Source organism: Doryrhamphus excisus, chromosome 12 (assembly GCF_030265055.1).
Source record: "Doryrhamphus excisus isolate RoL2022-K1 chromosome 12, RoL_Dexc_1.0, whole genome shotgun sequence".
In the NCBI taxonomy this organism is placed as follows: domain Eukaryota; kingdom Metazoa; phylum Chordata; class Actinopteri; order Syngnathiformes; family Syngnathidae; genus Doryrhamphus; species Doryrhamphus excisus.
Genome location: NC_080477.1, coordinates 2,977,234 through 2,996,851, shown reverse-complemented (window position 1 = coordinate 2,996,851; position 19,618 = coordinate 2,977,234). Strand labels below are relative to the sequence as shown.

General features: G+C 39.3%; 1 protein-coding gene across 2 annotated transcripts in view; it reads right to left on the bottom strand.

The window, feature by feature from the left end:
- Positions 1–5,441: 5,441 nt before the first annotated feature.
- cdh8 (cadherin 8) overlaps positions 5,442–19,618 on the bottom strand; it is a 141,171-nt gene continuing 126,994 nt past the window's right edge. The window contains exons 9-12 of one of the 2 annotated variants that reach the window (XM_058089680.1): positions 17,042–17,163; positions 15,222–15,339; positions 9,437–9,688; positions 5,442–9,310 (exon numbers count right to left, since the gene is read on the bottom strand). In XM_058089680.1, coding sequence (XP_057945663.1) covers positions 8,817–9,310; positions 9,437–9,688; positions 15,222–15,339; positions 17,042–17,163 — 986 coding nt within the window. In that variant the 3' untranslated portion in view covers positions 5,442–8,816. The remainder of the gene's footprint in view (positions 9,311–9,436; positions 9,689–15,221; positions 15,340–17,041; positions 17,164–19,618) is intronic. The other variant, XM_058089681.1, reaches the window with a different exon arrangement.

The following is a 19,618-nucleotide window of genomic DNA, read 5'->3' as shown; positions in this document are numbered from 1 at the left end:
AATGGTTGTTTGTCTATATGTGCCCTGTGATTGGCTGGCCGCCAGTACCAGGGTGGACCCCGCCCCCTGCCCAAAGGCAGCTGGGATAGGCTCCAACATACATTTTGTCGGATCAGTGGAATAGAAAACGGATTAATGGATTGGTTCTTAAAAACAGTACAGTGCTCCTGCTCGAAATAAATGATCTTTGGCTTTCAATTTTCCTGATTACCTTTTGTCGAGGTAAAAATATGAAGATGGGGAACAGCCTAGCATTGGCTTTCAGAGTTTATTTTTGGATTCCGGTAAAATGACGATAAAGGGCATTGGGACTCTGATAGTCGTACCAAGTGTGTTGTAGTCAAGGAAACTTCAATCTTTTCAAGCACATTTTCTATGCCGCATTTCAGCTCAATCTTGAAATGCATTTTCTGCTATTATGATATGATTGTGGTACAAGCCACCAGCTAACCTTTCCTGTTAGCGGTGCTAAAAATAGAAATCCATGATGTTATGTGTAAGTGTAGGAAACTAAACACTTCAAAAGTTGTTTTTTTTATGTTTGAAGTACAACAGCTGCCTGGAAAAAAAAGATTGCTATTGAGTTTTCTCTCCTAAACGTCACCGAGTATGGCCTCTGATATTTGCTCTTTGATATTGACCACGCAATCAATAAAGCCTGGCTGCTAATATTAGTCCATTTTCTCAGTTAGGTCATATTAGTCCCCGAAGAGCCCGCGTATCGATTCCGCTGACACCACAGAAGCCTTTGATCACCACCAGCACTTCCAGGTCCTCCTCGCGGCTGTGGAGCAGCATCCATGTCCTGCTAGCAAAGCAGCTGAAAGCCGGGCTTCATTTTCACACGCATGAACAAATATCAGTCAACATATTTGCTTTGGCGTGGACCGACTGTTCAATGCTGGTTTTATTTCACTTTTTTTAATGATATTATGACACTTGTGGGCGGCACGGCGGTCGAGTGGTTAGCGCGCAGACCTCACAGCTAGGAGACCAGGGTTCAATTCCATCCTCGGTCATCTCTGTGTGGAGTTTGCATGTTCTCCCCGTACATGCGTGGGTTTTTTCCGGGTACTCCGGTTTCCTCCCACATTCCAAAAACATGCTAGGTTAATTGGCCACTCCAAATTGTCCATAGGTATGAATGTGAGTGTGAATGGTTGTTTGTCTATATGTGCCCTGTGATTGGCTGGCGACCAGTCCAGGGTGGACCCCGCCTCTCGCCCGAAGACAGCTGGGATAGGCTCCAGCACCGCCCGCGACCCTCGTGAGGAAAAGCGGTAGAAAATGAATGAATGAATGAATGAATGAATGAATGACACTTGTGTGTTTTCCAAGAGCCTATTTATGAGCAGGAAATGTGGAGAAAAAAAATTTCCTCTGACCCTTCCCTAAAAAACGCTTCACTACACGTCTTATAAAATGTAAAGACTAATTCTATGAAACTCGGCCAGGTTTTTAAAAAAAAAAACTTTTATTACTACTGTTATTATTTTTCCCCGACTGTTTCAAATATGAGATTAGCAAATCTGCTCATGTGCTAACTGTATGGATGTCCCATCATTCATCCATCCATACATCCACCTTCCCATCCATCCATACATCCACCTAACCATCCATCCACCTAACCATTCATCCATCCATCCATACATCCACCTTCCCATCCATCCATACATCCACCTAACCACCGTCCGTCCATTCATCCATCCATCCATCCATCCATCCACCTTCCCATCCATCCATACATCCACCTAACCATCCATCCACCTAACCGTTCATCCATCCATCCATCCATACATCCATCCACCTACCCATCTGTCCATCTATCCATCCACCTACCCATCCATCCATCCATCCATCCATCCATCCACCTAACCATCTGTCCATCCATCCACCTACCCACCTACCCATCCATCCACCCATCCACCTAACCACCCATCCATCCATCCATCCATCCATCCATCCATCCACCCATCCACCTACCCATCCATCCACCTAACCATCCATCCATCCATCCATCCACCTACCCATCTGTCCATCCATCCATCCATCCACCTACCCATCCATCTACCTAACCATCCATCCATCCATCCACCTACCCATCTGTCCATCCATCCATCCACCTAACCATCCATCCACCTACCCATCCATCCATCCATCCACCTAACCATCCATCCATTCACCTAACCATCCATCCACCTACCCATCCATCCATCCATCCACCTAACCATCCATCCACCTACCCATCCATCCATCCATCCACCTAACCATCCATCCATTCACCTAACCATCCATCCACCTACCCATCCATCCATCCATCCACCTAACCATCCATCCATTCACCTAATCATCCATCCACCTAACCATCCATCCATTCACCTAATCATCCATCCACCTACCCATCCATCCATCCACCTAACCATCCATCCACCTACCCATCCATCCATCCACCTAACCATCCATCCACCTACCCATCCATCCATCCATCCATCCATCCATCCACCTAACCATCCATCCATTCACCTAACCATCCATCCATTCACCTAACCATCCATCCACCTACCCATCCATCCATCCATCCATCCATCCATCCACCTACCCATCCATCCATCCACCTAACCATCCATCCACCTAACCATCCATCCATCCATCCATCCACCTAACCATCCATCCATTCACCTAACCATCCATCCATCCATCCACCTACCCATCCATCCATTCACCTAACCATCCATCCATCCACCTAACCATCCATCCACCTACCCATCCATCCATCCATCCACCTACCCATCCATCCATCCACCTAACCATCCATTCACCTAACCATCCATCCACCTACCCATCTGTCCATCCATCCATCCACCTACCCATCCATTCATCCATCCACCTAACCATCCATCCATCCACCTAACCATCCATCCATCTACCTACCCATCCAAAGGCAGGGCACATGTAGACAAACAGCCATTAACACTCACATTCAACACATTCATACCTATGGATGATAACCGCCATGTTGCAAAATAGAAATTAACAAATCATATGAAACATATCTGAAAAATTCAGGGAAGACTGGCCAAAATGTTTCACGTTTTCATGAAAATTATCAAGAGGAACGTGTGTGCGTGTGTGTGTGTGCTTGTGCGTGTGTGTTGTGCATGTGTGCGCATGTGTGTGTATGCATATGTGTGTGTGTGTGCCGGCCCAGAGCGAGCAGCACTCTGCCATAATTGATAGCATCAAAAGCTTTTGTTATTTATGAGAATCCTCAAAAATCAGATAAAGCTGAACAAAGTCTAATCTTTTTACAAGATTAGCAGCGGAGGCAAGATCACGCTCAGACACAGAACTCAGAAGGAAAAAAAAACAGTCAGGAAGTAAAAAGGAAAAAGGGAGGAAATTGCATCATATCTAATCTCCTTTGCTCATGAAACCCAAATAAAAGACGTGATGACTTTTACTGTGTGATTACTGTTCAAGTTGAGGAAGACACGATGGCTTCTCCCAACTTTGACCTTTGCAGGCTTCATCCCTTCAAAATAAAGCATTTTCTGCTTGAAGTCTAATTGCATTGAGGCCCAAAAAGACCTGTATTCTAAAGTACTGGGACACATGGGACAGGAAGTGAAGAAAATATGAAAATACTCAACCCCCTCCTCACATTGCAGGGTGGAAGTTCCGTGCCAAGCGGTAATAATAGAACGTTGAGTCAAATGGGTTCAGGTCCATTTTGCAGCAAAATGACATTCCATGCCGGGAAGAAGGGAAGTCAGTGAAGATGAGCTCCTGCTTGAGGCAGAAAGCTGCCACCAGCCTTTTTTTTCCCCTTAACAACACAGACAACCTTTGGCTGTGTCTTTGTTTCCTGCTGCTGCGTATCGCTTGGCTCACTCTAATGATGCTTTCTCGGACTTTTATTTCTGACGTAATGTTCTAATTGACTTGTTTTTTTCCACGCAGTCTGGCTTCTCTCGACTTGAAGATGATGGGGGGGGGGGGGGGGGGGGGGGGAAGACCACCAGCTGAGACGGAAGACACATTGACTTAATATACACATTGACTGCAAATAAATGTTAGCCTAATGACAGAAATGACTGAAATTGTATTTTATTTATGTATTTGTATTCATTGTCATGAACTAATTTGCATTTTATTTCTATGATGTCATTAACATTTTAATTTAATTATTTAATTATTAATTAATTATTTAATAATGCGCATTGACTTTAACTGATGGTTTGACCCAAATAAATGTTAGCCTCATGACAGAAATGACTGAAATTGTATTTTATTTATGTATTTGTATTTATTGTCATGAACTAATTTGCATTTTATTTCTATGATTTCATTAACATTTTAATTTAATTATTTAATTATTAATTAATTATTTAATAATACGCATTGACTTTAACTGATGGTTTGACCCGAATAAATGTTAGCCTCATGACAGACATGACTGAAATTGTATTTTATTTATGTATTTGTCTTTATTGTCGTTAACTAATTTTCATTTTAATTCTATGCTTTCATTAACATTTTAATTGAATTATTTAATTATTAATTAATTATTCAATAATACGCATTGACTTTAACTGATGGTTTGACCCGAATAAATGTTAGCCTCATGACAGACATGACTGAAATTGTATTTTATTTATGTATTTGTATTTATTGTCGTTAACTAATTTTCATTTTAATTCTATGATTTCATTAACATTTTAATTTAATTATTTAATTATAAATTAATTATTCAATAATACGCATTGACTTTAACTGATAGTTTGACCCGAATAAATGTTAGCCTAATGACAGACATGACTGAAATTGTATTTTATTTATGTATTTGTCTTTATTGTCGTTAACTAATTTTCATTTTAATTCTATGATTTCGTTAACATTTTAATTTAATTATTTAATTATAAATTAATTACTTAATAATACGCATTGACTTTAACTGATGGTTTGACCCGAATAAATGTTAGCCTCATGACAGAAATGACTGAAATTGTATTTTATTTATGTATTTGTCTTTATTGTCATTAACTAATTTTCATTTTAATTCTATGATTTCATTAACATTTTTATTTAATTATTCAATTATTAATTAATTAATTGTTTAAAGAATTTAAGGCAGTATTGAAAGAATAATGAATTATGCACCCCAAACATGACTAGTTTCTACTTCTACCTTGAATTTAATGTATACGTTAAGGCATGTTGTTTAAAAGGAAGGCACAGGACATTTAATATTATTATGATATTAAAAGAAATTGCTAAAAAAAATGTGGGTCCCAGGATGAGAAAGAACATTTTTGGCCAATTCCCCCGTAGATACGTTGGTTAGAAAACATGGTGGACTTTTTTTTCTCACGGCTAAGCCAATTTGTGATCTTCCGTTGTGTAAGAAGCAAACGGCAGCCATTCACTACTATTTATAAAAATATATTTGACAAAGTAGGAAACAATACAGGGTAATCTGCCATTACAGTACAGGGAGTAAATAATTGAACATACACATTGATAAGCAGTAAAGCACAGTAGAAAAAAGGTGACGGGTAGAATGGATTATTCCATAGACGTGGTTGAGTCAGCTGTCGTCTTCTGGTGTTTGTTGTGTAGTGCCGTCGCCGGAGTTCTGTGCAAAGAGCTAACGTGCAGAGACAAAACCTACCACCTCATTGGAAGCTAATGACGTTAGCTATGTACAGCACAAGCCGTTGTTTTTATTTAAATTCATATCATACAGTGTACGCACAATATGGGCTGGATCTGCGACCTTTTTTAAGGGCGAAGATGCAACTGGATGACAAATTGGCAATGAGAGATTTTACACGGGATTAGCATGGAGCAGAAAAGGCCTGATCGTTTTTCTAATCTACGCTTTGAGCTGCGATGAAGCGGCGCTGTTGTGACGACGTAAAGGGAAAAGAACATTTGTGGAAAAACACGCACTTGGAATCGTCAGCACAGAAAGGCAACGCACCGCATTGACCAGAACATAAGAACCAAACATCAAAGGCGAAAATACATTTTCGCCTTTTTGTTCGATTTATTTCTATTTTATGGAATGGCTCTTCCTCATATGATGTATCATCTTTGCTAACTTGCTAACAACCTTTGTGACGAAATGGCCTCTGTGCTGCCGGGTCACTCGTGTGTGTGTGTGTGTGTGTGAGTGACCGGAAGAAAAGCTCTGAATGAGTAGTTATTCGGCACTACTTTGAGACCCCAAACATATGACAACCTCTTGCTAATAACCTTTGAGACACAAGGTTTCTGTGTTGCCAGGTGTGTGTGAGTGACAAGAAGAAAATCTGTAGGAAAAAGTCCTTGGCGCCCCCTTTTGATGGCCCCTCTTTTTGAGATGCAAATAAGAACTGGTAGAGTGGAAAAATAAGAGTATCATATTTCTTCAAGTTTTTTCTTCCAGCAGGATCTCTGTCTCACCAGGTCATTGGTGTGCGTGAGTGACAGGAAGAAAAGCTCTTTGGAAGAGTCATTTGACACCACCTGTTGGTTTGCATGTAGAAATCCCACAGCATCAAAGATTTTATAAGACGACCCCTTGCTAATAAGCTTTCAGACCACTGTCTGTTTTGCCAGGTCGCTGGTGTGTGGGTGAGCGACAGGAAGAAAAGTTTTAGGGATGTAAATAGATGTAAATATCAATACTTTGACTACAACGAACTTCAAGTTGGCGTCATAACTCTTCCTCTGTCGTTTGCCAATGACCTTTGAGACACATTCTTCCAATGGATCAGTGTCACCGGGTCACTCGTGTGTGTGTGTGTGTGTGTGTGGGTGGGTGAGAGTGACCGGAAGAAAAGCTCTGAATGAGTAGTTATTCGGCACTACTTTGAGACCCCAAATATATGACAACCTCTTGCTAGTAACCTTTGAGACACAAGGCCTCTGTGTTGCCAGGTGTGTGTGAGTGACAAGAAGAAAATCTGTAGGAAAAAAGTCCTTGGCGCCCCTTTTTGATGTCCCGTCTTTTTGGAGATGCAAATAAGAACTGGTAGAGTGGCATAATCAGAGCATCATATTTCTTCAAGTTTTTTGAGATACAATCTTCCAGCGGGACCTCTGTGTCGCCAGGTCACTGGTGTGCGTGAGTGACAGGAAGAAAAGCTCTTTGGAAGAGTCATTTGGCACCACCTGTTGGTTTGCATGTAGAAATCCCACAGCATCAAAGATTTTATAAGACGACCCCTTGCTAATAAGCTTTCAGACCGCTGTCTGTTTTGCCAGGTCGCTGGTGTGTGGGTGAGCGACAGGAAGAAAAGTTTTAGGGATGTAAATAGATGTAAATATCAATACTTCGACTACAACGAACTTCAAGTTGGCGTCATAACTCTTCCTCTGTCGTTTGCCAACGACCTTTGAGACACATTCTTCCAATGGATCAGTGTCACCGGGTCACTGGTATGCGGGAGTGACGGGAAGAAAAGCATTTGCAGGTACCAGATGCAAATATCATAACAAAGTCCATATTTTTCATTTCCAATATGAGTAAAATGAAAACAATATATTTCTTAGCAGTTTGTTTGACGACTCAACTTCATTGATGATCACTATCTTCAACTTAGCGTCATAGCTGCTCCTCTGCTGTTTGCCAACAACATTTGAAACTTGTTTTCTGTATGTGTGTGAGTGACAGGAAGAAAGGCTGTGGGGAGAAGTGATTTGGCACCTCTTGTTGTTTTATACGTACACATATGTAGGCATTGAATATAAGACACCCTTGCTAACAACCTCTGAGACATAGTCTCTATTTTGCCAGATGACTAAGTGTGTGTGTGACACAAAGAAAAGCTCTAGGGGAAATTCTTCGGGGTCTCCTGTTGGTTTGCAATACAAATCCCCAGGTACCCTTGCTAACAACCTTCGAGACACAGATTTGCACGTACAAATCTCTTTGTCAAAACCCCGGCATCATAACTCATTGTGAGTGACAGGAGGAAAAGCTCTGGGGAGAAGTCTTGTTGGTTTTCATGAAGAAATCTTCCAGCTTTTGGAGACATTTCGTTAGTGGGAAAAATATGTCGTCTTATATTCGGGTCAATGCGGTATTTCAGAGCAGATATACAAAAAACAAGTATGAAGAACAAAAAAAAAACATTAGATTACAATTGTATTTAACTTGCTTCTGTAAAAAGAAGGCCTCAGAGTTTCTACATTTCTCTCATGGTGATTTTTTTTTTTCTGTGTTTATCCTCACGTTGTCTTTCGTAGGCTAGCGCAACGCTGCCTGTGGCGTGTAAATACAAAGAGTCGTCGTATAAAGCGAGCCTTTTTTTTTTTTTGCGGGCTTCTAGAGAAGTTTATAAATGTGGCCGCCAAAGAACATACGAAAGAACAAAAGTTCACCGTCAAAGCCGAGACTGCTCACACCCTCGCATACATTCATCGTAGTAATGTAGACCAAGTATTGCTTTGTCGTCTCGCGTTCTCCTTCAGTTCCTCTCCAGTTCCTCTCCAGTTCCTCTCCAGTTCCCATCCAGTTTCCCCTCCAGTTTCCATCCAGTTTCCCCCCAGTTCCCTTGTCCTCTCCGGTACTGGAAGTCACGACCAATGACTAACACCCAAAATACTGCTAGACACTCCACCACGAATCTAAGTTACACTCCACAAGAATCTCCTAGTAAAGATCATCTGGACAAGTACAATGCGTAGTGGATGACAGCTGCTAGACCTCACTCTATAGGAAGAATAGAAAAAGTGGCCTCTTTTTTCTAAAAGCCCCTAGCGTTTAATACACAGACAAAAGAAAAAGAGTTTTTTTTTTGGGGGGGGGGGGTCTAGCAGGATAAAGGTCAGGTCTCGCGGTCGCTCTCGCCCACCGAGTAGAGCTCCCCAAGTCTCCTGAAGCGCGGCCCCCACTCCCTGAGATAGTCATAGTTCTGGTCCGAGTCGGACGACGCCGTCTCCAGCGAGCTGAGCGAGCCGGCGACGGACCCCCGTCCCTCGTAGCCGTAGATCTGGATGGAGTCGTACGGCGGCGCCGTGGGGTCGTTGTCAGCCTCGTGGAGGCGCACGTTGATGAACTCGTCCACGTCCACGCCGTTGGGGCCCGAGTGCTGGCCGGCGCGCGGCATGAACTGCAGGTCGGGTTTGATGTCCTTGCGCGGCAGGTAGCCGTTGATGCCGTCCGGGTTCTGCAGTGTGGCGATGTCGAAGGCCTCCGTGTCCTCCTCGCCGCCGCCCTCGTCGTCGTAGCGGATGATGTTCTCGCGCACATCCTCGTCGTCCTTGATGATGAGCGGCTCGTTCTTGTGTCGCCGCAGCGTCACGAAAAGCACCACTATTACTGTCCCGAAAAAGACACCAGCAAGAAAGACGGAAAAAAACAAGAAAGGAGGTCAAGCTTCATTCATCACTTGCATGGCGAGAGGAGGCACCCGCCCCCAAGCTGGGACGGGAAGGAGACTCTCACCTAAGAGCAGGATGATGCAGGCCAAGATGGCGATGAGGGCGCCCATGCTGAGACCGATGGGCAGCACGTAGGCCTCCACGTTGCACGACTGCACGATGCCGTCTTTGCTGCAGCCGCACACGCGGATGGTCAAGGTGTTGGTGCTGCTCATGGGAGGGTTGCCGTTGTCCGTCACAATGATGGGCAGGAAGTACATCTCCTGCTTCTGCCGGCGGAAGGTGTCGTGCTTGGCCAGGACGCTGATGGAATTGTCTGCGGGGGAGGAAGACGAGGCGGGGGGGTGAAAAATACACGCAGGGACGGTCCTTGGAGACAAGAATTCATTTCCTCAACAGTGCAATTTAAATGGGAATGCTCAAGATGGCGAGGGGGCGAGGGGGCGGGCCTTCGTTCTGAGCTCTCATATTCAACTTTTTATTGTCGTAAAATGATGACTTCCCTTGCAATAACGTTTGAAATATTATTTCTAAATATTATTTTTCTGTTCCTCCCACATTCCAAAAACATGCTAGGTTAATTGGCCAAATTGTCCATAGGTATGAATGTGAGTGTGAATGGTTGTTTGTCTATATGTGCCCTGTGATTGGCTGGCGACCAGTCCAGGGTGTACCCCGCCTTACGCCCGAAGACAGCTGGGATAGGCTCCAGCACCCCCGCGACCCTCGTGAGGAAAAAGCGGTAGAAAATGAATGAATGAATAAATATTATTTTTCTGCAGTCATTTAAATTTCTACATTTAATATTGTCCCCTAATTTTTCATGCAAAAATTTAAATTTTTAGTTTTGTGAAATTATTTTTCATATTAAAAGTGTTTTTCCCATATTTTTCATTATATTTAAATTCAGCTGGGATAGGCTCCAGCAAATGAGGATGATGACGATAAGCCCAGAAAATGGATGAAATTAAAATGTATAACTTTCATCTCATATTCTGACTTTCATCTTGTAAAATTGCAATATTTTCCCATTCATTTTTCACGTCAAATTACAACTTTATGTCCTGTAAAATGATAACTTTTCACATAGCGTTTAAACACTTTCTGATACAATTTGGATTTTGTTTTGCAATATTGTGACTTTTTCTTTTAAAAGAAAATCTCAGAAAATGTGAACTAATTTCTCCTAAATATATGACTTTTCTCTTTTCTTAGTAAAATTATGAATTATATAGAAAAAAATATTTTTTTTTCTCATAAAATGATAACCTTTGTCTTGTAAAATTGCAAAAATTGGATTGATATTTATTTTAATATTCTGACTTGTCACATAAAATATTATTTATGTTTTTATTAACTATATTTTATTCGTCCAAATTTGATGACACTTTGTGAAAATAGGGCTTTTAAAAATATTTTTTTCTTCTTCATTACAATTTGTATTTTTTATATCATATTCCATTTTCCGGTAATTTAGGAATATTTTCCTGTATTTTTTTTCCATGTAAAATGACTTTTTCTTACAATAATCTGACTTTATTCTTGAAAAATAAACATAAAAAACATAGCTAAAGACTGAGTTGCATTGTATTTGTTGACGTGCGACAATATCGCCAGGCACTTCTTGTCCCTCAGGCGTCAGGTAACAAAAACAGCAGTGACCCCCCCCCCCTTCCCGTGAGATGCTGGAATGGACGCCTCAGTGACGCAGACCATTGATGATGCTCGCTAGACTTTGTGGGACGATTTGAGTAATTGATGCGAACATATGCTCACGTTCATCATCTTGCAAGTGGCGGCCCCGAGAGGCCCCAGAGAGGCCCCAGAGAGGCCCCCGAGTATCTCTTCTCATTTGGATCGCTCAACGGTTCGTCGCCGAGGATGAAGATCTATTGTGTCTATCGTCCTCGAGCTCAGGTCGACGTCTCTCCAAACTTTCAAACAAGGATCTTTGTGTATTGACTGAAGCAACCAGCGTAGCTGGGCACCTTTACAATAAAAGAAGGCTTCACTACACATCTTAAAATGCTAAAACTCCCTCAGCTGTAAGGTTTTTTTTTTTTTTTATTATTAATAGATACAATCTCCAGCAAGTATGTAGCACTTAAAGTCCAATATCTTGAAGAGCATTCCTCTAGCTACAGTAGGGGCAGCCCCGCACCTCCAGTGTGAGCACCCCCCCGTGATTACACTCATCATCCCAAACAAAAGCGCCATGCGGGCGCCTGACACTCTTCAGTCAAGTGTCTTCTGCCTCCGCCGCCGCCGCCGCCGCAGACAGAAATAGTCGCTGGAGTGCTGAGGGATGCGGCGACACGGCCCTCCTTTCTTGTGCACACCTCCAGCATGAAGACGAGCGGCTGCTGCGGCGTGGAATGTACGGAGAACAACGGCGGCGTGTGTTTGCTTTGATTCCTGCCGGGGTACATTGTGTGCAGGAACAAACACTCTCGCTCCGCCAAAACAAACGGAAAAAAAGGAGAGAGAGAGGATTTCTGGTGAAACATCACCACCACATCATCATGGCATCTCATGTCGTCCATCGTCTTGTGCCGAGGAGAATCCTGCAGGAGCGAAGATGGCAACCTGGCGACCTTTCATCCTGAGTTAAGGGGGCTCCTCTATCCGGGCTCCTCTATAGGAGTTTAGGTTGGAATTTGGATTTTCCTTTTCCTCCTTGCTGCTCCTCTCGTTCCTCTTCCTCCCGCCTCCTTCATCGTCCAATCAGCCTGTCCTATTGTCCTGTACTATTACCATTAGTATGGCAAAAGTAACCATTGTTAATAGTAACTACTATTACTATTACTAGTACTAATAATAACAATAATATCATTACTATTAAAAAATATATTATTCTTAAAATTAAAAAATTATATTTAAAATTATAATTATAAAAAATATAATTATATTATTATTATGATTTACATGTAAATATTTGTCCATCTTCGAAATCATGTTGGGTTTTTTTTATAATAATTATAATAAGGTTGCTGGAAAAACTTCCCAGTCCAACAAACTGGAATGATGACAGTTTTGTTTCTTCAGAACGTGCTAAATATTATTTATTAGCTTGAGGTCAAGAGCACAGCTGGGATAGGCTCCAGCAAATGAGGATGATGACGATAAACGACCCAGAAAATGGATGAATTAAAATGTATAACTTTCACCTCATATTCTGACTTTCATCTTGTAAAATTGCAATATTTTCCAATGAATTTTTCATGTATATTTACAACTTTGTCCTGTAAAATGATAACTTTTAAATGATAAACACTTTCTGATACAATTTGGATTTGTTTTGTAATATTGTGACTTTTTCTTTTAAAAGAAAATGTCAGAAAATGTGAACTAATTTTATCATAAATATATGACTCTTCTCTTTTCTTCGTAAAATTATGACTTATATAGAAAAAAAAAATCTCATAAAATGATAAGTTTTGTCTTGTAAATTTGCAAAAATTGAATTGGATATTTATTTTAATATTCTGACTTGTCACATAAAATATTATTTATGGTTTAGCCCCCTGGAGATGCACAGGATATGAATGAATGTAGTAGAATTCCAAAAAATCCAAAAAACAAATATATAACTTATATATAACCAATATATAACTTTCCCACTTTTGTACAGATTTAGTAGAGATACTACTACTACTAGATACTACTAGTAGATACTAGTACTAGATAATTGTTTTAGGCCACCATTAAATGTACACAAGTACACACAATCTACACTGCAAAACCGCTGCTCAAGCTCTGCAATCAATGATATAGTAATCATTGTTATATTATTAATTAGCCTATTATTATTACTATCATCATTATTCTTTTTCTCATTATTACTAGTATTACTAGGTAGTATTAGCCTGCTTATTGGCTTGCTTATTAGCCTGCTATTATATGACATTTGTGAGAGAAAAATTAAAAAAATTTAAAAAATTTTAAAAAATCATAAAAAATATTTTAGAAAATCAATAAAAAATATCAAATTATTTAGGGGGACCTAAGAAAATTTTAGGGGGGCTGACGCCACTGCTACTTACTCTGCAATGTTACCTTCTGTTGATGTTGTCGTCACCCTTTGGTACCAAAGTAAGAACAATAACGACATCAGGTGGTAAAAGAAGACGACCCTTTTTTGATGACCTGATTTGTATGTCCTGTGCGAGCCACCCGTCAGACCGGGCCGCAGCGTTAGCCTGCAGCGTGTGTCCAAACAGAAGGCTGCTACCATATGAATGGATTTCGCCCTGAGCTGAAAACATTACACGTCATGGTGAACACAGCTTGTTCAGCACCAGCACTTTGGATGGGCAGCAGAATTAAAAAAAAAAAACAAAAAAAAAGCCAACAAGCAATGAGCATATTTAGCAGATATAAATGCGCTACCATCTGTCACGATGTAGCGAGGAAGTCACCCTACATTGAGCTGCAAAAGTAGCAGTAAAACGCCATTTGGAGCTCATTTATTTAAGTCTGCCTCCAAACCCGCCCGGGTCCTGGACAAGATGGCGTGCTGCACGATTTGGCACTTGGACAAATTATAGGGCGATGCTTTTACACCCTCAGCAGTAGATGTCTTTACCGTGATTAGAGCCCTCTAGCCTTTAAGTAACACCCCTATAGTCACCGAAGACTGATATTATCCAAAATAGTGGAAATAATAGGAGAGAAAAAAGCCATTTAAGACATAAATAAAACTTGTGCTCGTGTGTGTTGCTCTAAATGTGTTCCGTTGCTGGAGGAGCTGAGCAGGGGGAGGACAGGAAGTGATGTCGGGGATTTCATTTGGCATGGGTTACGTCCGCAACAGTTGCCCGTGTTAGTGATTATTGTTCCTGTTGGGAGATCATTCAAAGCTGATGTCTCACCCAGCATGACAGCGTCTGGCGTCTATGCAAGGTTTACTTTATTTAGTAATTATATTGATTTACATGTAAATATTTGTCCATCTTCGAAATCATGTTGTTTTTTTTATAATAATTATAATAAGGTTGCTGAAAAAACTTCACAGTCCAACAAACTGGAATGATGACAGAAGCTACAAAAATATAATTTTGTTTCTTCTAGAACGTGCTAAATATTATTTATTACTATGAAGTCGAGAGCACAGCTGGGATAGGCTCCAGCAAATGAGGATGATGACGATAAGCGGCCGAGAAAATGGATGAATTAAAATGTATAACTTTCACCTCATATTCTGACTTTCATCTTGTAAAATTGCAATATTTTCCCATGAATTTTTCATGCATATTTACAACTTTGTCCTGTAAAATGATAACTTTTAAATGATAAACACTTTCTGATACAATTTGGATTTGTTTTGTAATATTTTGACTTTTTCTTTTAAAAGAAAATAGAGAACTAATTTTATCATAAATATATGATTCTTCTCTTTTCTTCGTAAAATTATGACTTATATAGAAAAAAAAATCTCATAAAAAAGTTTTGTCTTGTAAATTTGCAAAAATTTAATTGGATATTTATTTTAATATTCTGACTTGTCACATAAAATATTACTTATGCTTTTATTAAATATATTTTATGTCTTCAAACTTGATGACACTTTCTGAAAATCTTGCCCATCTTCGAAATCATGTTTTTTTTATATTTTTTTTAATAATAATTATATAAGGTTGCTGAAAAAACTTCCCAGTCCAACAAACTGGAATGATGAAAGCTACAAAAATATAGTTTTGTTTCTTCGGAACGTGCTAAATATTATTTATTACTATGCGGTCGAGAGCACACCTTTTGTGCAGACAAAAGTTTGTTGTTCCGTCATTTTGGATTCAAGTGAAAAGCAGAAGTTTTGGGGGATCCGTCCCAAACGTGCGGCGTTTGCTCACCTTGGTTGTTCTTGATGGTGAAGTTGGGATTGTTGAGCATCTCCGGTACCAGGCGGTACTCGAAGTAGTGTCCCTGGATGGGGTCGTCCCTGTCCACGGCGCTGATGGTCTGGATAACCTGTGCGGAGAACAGGATTCAGAAGAGGAAGCAGATTGCATGGCAGCGCTGATGGAATATTTGCCCTGGTCACGGTGCGAAGATCCAGATTCCTATCAATTCTGTCCGGTCCGAGGCCAGCAGCTCTATCCGCTAATCTGTCAACTCTGCTTTTATCGTGCTCTTTGGGATTGATTGGGAATTAGAATTCAGGCCCAGCGGGACGCTTGCCACTCCTTTCTCCTTTTTTCGCTCGCAATAAAAGTGCATCCGACACATGTAGATGCGCTGAATGAGGTGGATTGATGAGAAGGGGGAATGCTAAGCACCCGTCTGAGGTTTTTTGGCAGGGCGATGCATCGTGCCATCTGGAGGAGGACATGAAAGACCTTCTTGAATGATGATGCGCTGTGATCAATCCCGACCGCTCTTGTGTGCAGCGAGAGGGGCCAGAGGTTTGCCTGTGAAATAATTAAGACTATTATTCCTCCTCGCCCCGGACGCGTCCAAAGTCCGGCCCGAGGGCCATTTGCGGGTTGTGGCTGTTTTTTTATTGGGCCTCATCATCGCAACGTTACGAAAGAGGGTGTGGCTGCAATAAAAAATTTACCAAATATATATTTTTGATATATGCATTGGCCTTGATTTGCATATTCAGTAATATTTTTTATTAAAATTAAAATTAAAATTAAAATTAAAATTAAAATTAAAATTAAAATTAAAATTAAAATTAAAATTAAAATTAAAATTAAAATTAAAATTAAAATTAAAATTAAAATTAAAATTAAAATTAAAATAGAAAAACAAGTTAAAATAGAAAAACAAATTGAAATACAAGTTAAAATAGAAAAACAAATTGAAATACAAATAAAACTAAAATTATAATTATTAAAATTAAAATTAAAATTAAAATTAAAATTAAAATTAAAATTAAAATTAAAATTAAAATTAAAATTAAAATTAAAATTAAAATTAAAATTAAAATTAAAATTAAAATTAAAATTAAAATTAAATTTTGCACTGGCTCCCGGTTCATTTGCGATGCAACTTTAAGATTCTGTGACTTGCCTAGAAAATATTACAGGGGTTGGCACCTTCCTATCTGGTTGACCTAGTTGCACCTTATGCTCGGTCCAGAAACCTATGCTCACAACACGCCGGTCTTCCGATAATGCCGAGAGCAAAGAAGAAGAATCCGGGCTCCAGAGCCGTTTCCACTGGGGCTCCAACACTGTGGGATGCCCTGCCTCCTGATGAGCTTCTCTCATCCACGCTCTCTCACTTCCACCTCCTTCCGTCTCTGCCAAGCTCTCATCAAATGTGCTTCTGCCACTTTGTGGCCATTTTTATGCCCTCAAATTGCTCTGAATTGAAATGAATGAGTGGGGAGCTGCGTCATCGCCTCCTGTTTTCCTCTCACACACAAAAACATAAAAGATGTAGAAATAGGTTGTCGGACTCGGGTGTTTGGGATTTTGACAGTTGAATGACAATAAATACATAAGAAAGAAAAAATATATTGGCCTCTATTTAAGTTTGATTCTTTTGTTTTCTTTAACTATTCTCATTTTGGCTTATTTTGATTGACGGGGTTTGGTTTTTGCAAGTTTAATGACCAAAAAAGGTGAACAATATCAAAGTATATTTCTTCTTCTTTCCAATTTTCCAGCCATTCCCTTCACCCCTGCTATAGCCAATCTTGACAGGTTTTTTTTTTCCTTACCTGACCGGGTTTTCCATTTTCACACAAAAAGGCTTCATACTCCGTGGCAAACTCGGGCGCGTTGTCGTTGATATCCATGACCCTGATGGCCACCACCGCCCGGGATATCTGACTGTGGTTTCCTGAGGAGAAGATGTGACAGACACACACAAAGATGGATGGAAAGAGAAGACAAAAACAAGGCGGCGCATGCAAATCCCAGGTAAATTACGTGACCTACTTTTAATTTCCTTTTGTTTTGCGTCTTTATGTCTCCCTTCATTTCCTGAGCTGATGGGAGGACGGATGATAAGCCGCATCAATCTACCTCTCAGTGATGCAAAACACAAAGAAACAATTCAAAGTGCTTTTGAACCACCCCCCCACCCCAACCCCCCATGTTTAAAACATGAGTGTTTAAAAAAAAGCATATTAATGAGTCATTGTTAAAAGACAGTAAAACGCACTTTAATTAAATGAGATTTTCATTGGAATTATTCATCGCTGCTAACTGACAGTCACCTCTGAGGGTCCCTGAAAAGGCTCCTAATTGTTTATATTTTTATTAGTGAGCTGTAGAAAATGATGTATTAATGTGCTCCAAAGAGGACTAACGACCAATCAGCCCCTGTCGAGAAACATAAAATACAATATGTAGTGTTAAACAACACTTCACGGAGAACAATGAAAAATGACTCTTCTACTTTTCAACCGTTGGACACAAACGTGTGAAAATTGATCAACACGTGCGCCCATGCTGTGTTGCCGGTGCTATTATTTTTCCTGCTCACGCACCACACGGTGGCACTGTTTTTAAACCACAAAGCCATTGAGCAAAACACCTTTGCAAGGGAGGGACTAATTGTCCATAATTCATAATTATTATATCCGCTGCTTATAAAACTGGGATTGTATCTGTACGACATGTATGCTAGCATGTATTCCAAAGCATTTTAACCCCAACCGATAGGGGGCGCCAAAATGAGGACACCATACGTTGTAGCCTTTCTCAACGTCAACCGGCGCACACAAAAAAATGGTAATAAAATGGTGATAGACCACATGGTGGCGCCGTTATCAAGTCAGAAAGTTGATTTGACTTGAAAATTCTCCCACACAAACTGTAACTTCATAAGTTTGATACACATCTTTGAGGAAGGGACAAGGACATGTGTGCCAAATTGGAGAAAGATAGGTTGAGAAACACGATGTATTCATCACATGTCCTGCTAAGAGTCCATTTTTTTTTTCATTTATGACTCTAATTCTGGGGTGGGCAAACTTTTTGACTCGGGGGCCGCATTGATATGACAAAATTTCCGGGGGGGGGGGGGGGGGGGGGCAGACTATATATTTCAAACGTAACAGTCCACCTGGTATTATTGTATCTGTAAAATTGTCATGCAATCTGCTATTATTATTTATTATTTTATATTTATATTTAAATATTTTTAAAATAATAAAATATTATAATAATTACAATAAAATTAACATAATAATTATTATATTATTTTGTAAAATATGCAAATATAACAATAATATTATATATAATTAATATAATAATTATAATAATCATAATAGTTCTAATAATTATTATAATACTTTAATAATAATAATAATAATAATAATAATAATAATAATAATAATAATAATAATAATAATAATAATAATAATAATAATAATAATAATAATAATAATAATAATAATAATAATAATAATAATAATTATTATTATTATTATTATTATTATTATTATTATTATTATTATTATTATTATTATTATTATTATTATTATTATTATTATTATTATTATTATTATTATTATTATTATTATTATTATTATTATGTGCTTGTGTCCCTTTTTTCAGGAGTACTTTGTAAACAACAGACCATGTCAAAAAACGAAATTGATAAAAACCATCAAAAGGTTGGCTCAGGCCATGATGCCAACCTATAATAATAATAATAATAATAATAATAATAATAATAATAATAATAATAATAATAATAATAATAATAATAATAATAATAATAATAATAATAATAATAATAATAATAATAATAATAATAATAATAATTATTATTATTATTATTATTATTATTATTATTATTATTATTATTATTATTATTATTATTATTTGCTTGTGTCCCTTTTTTCAGGAGCACTTTGTAAACAACAGACCATGTCAAAAAACGAAATTGATAAAACCATCAAAAGGTTGGCTCAGGCCATGATGCCAGGTTGTATGTTGAGTTTAAATGAAATACTTTGGAAAGATTGGGCGGGCCGTATTCAAACACTTGGCGGGCCGGATGTGGCCCCCGGGCCGTAGTTTGCCCACCCCTGCTCTAATTACATCCAATTGTGAAAAAGGCCTCTACGGTGGTGTCCCAAGACTTTTGCCCATGTTAACAACACTGCGCACGGTGCAACGTTGCACAATTAGCGTTTAAGCCTGCCGAGGCATTACGCAAACCAATTTGCTGAGTTTTGATTGAATTAAAACAGCTCAGTAGTCAATTTGCGTTGGAACATTAACACGTAGCAAATAAACACTTTTTTTGAAGACACGCCTTACAGATTAAAGAACATCTGTGG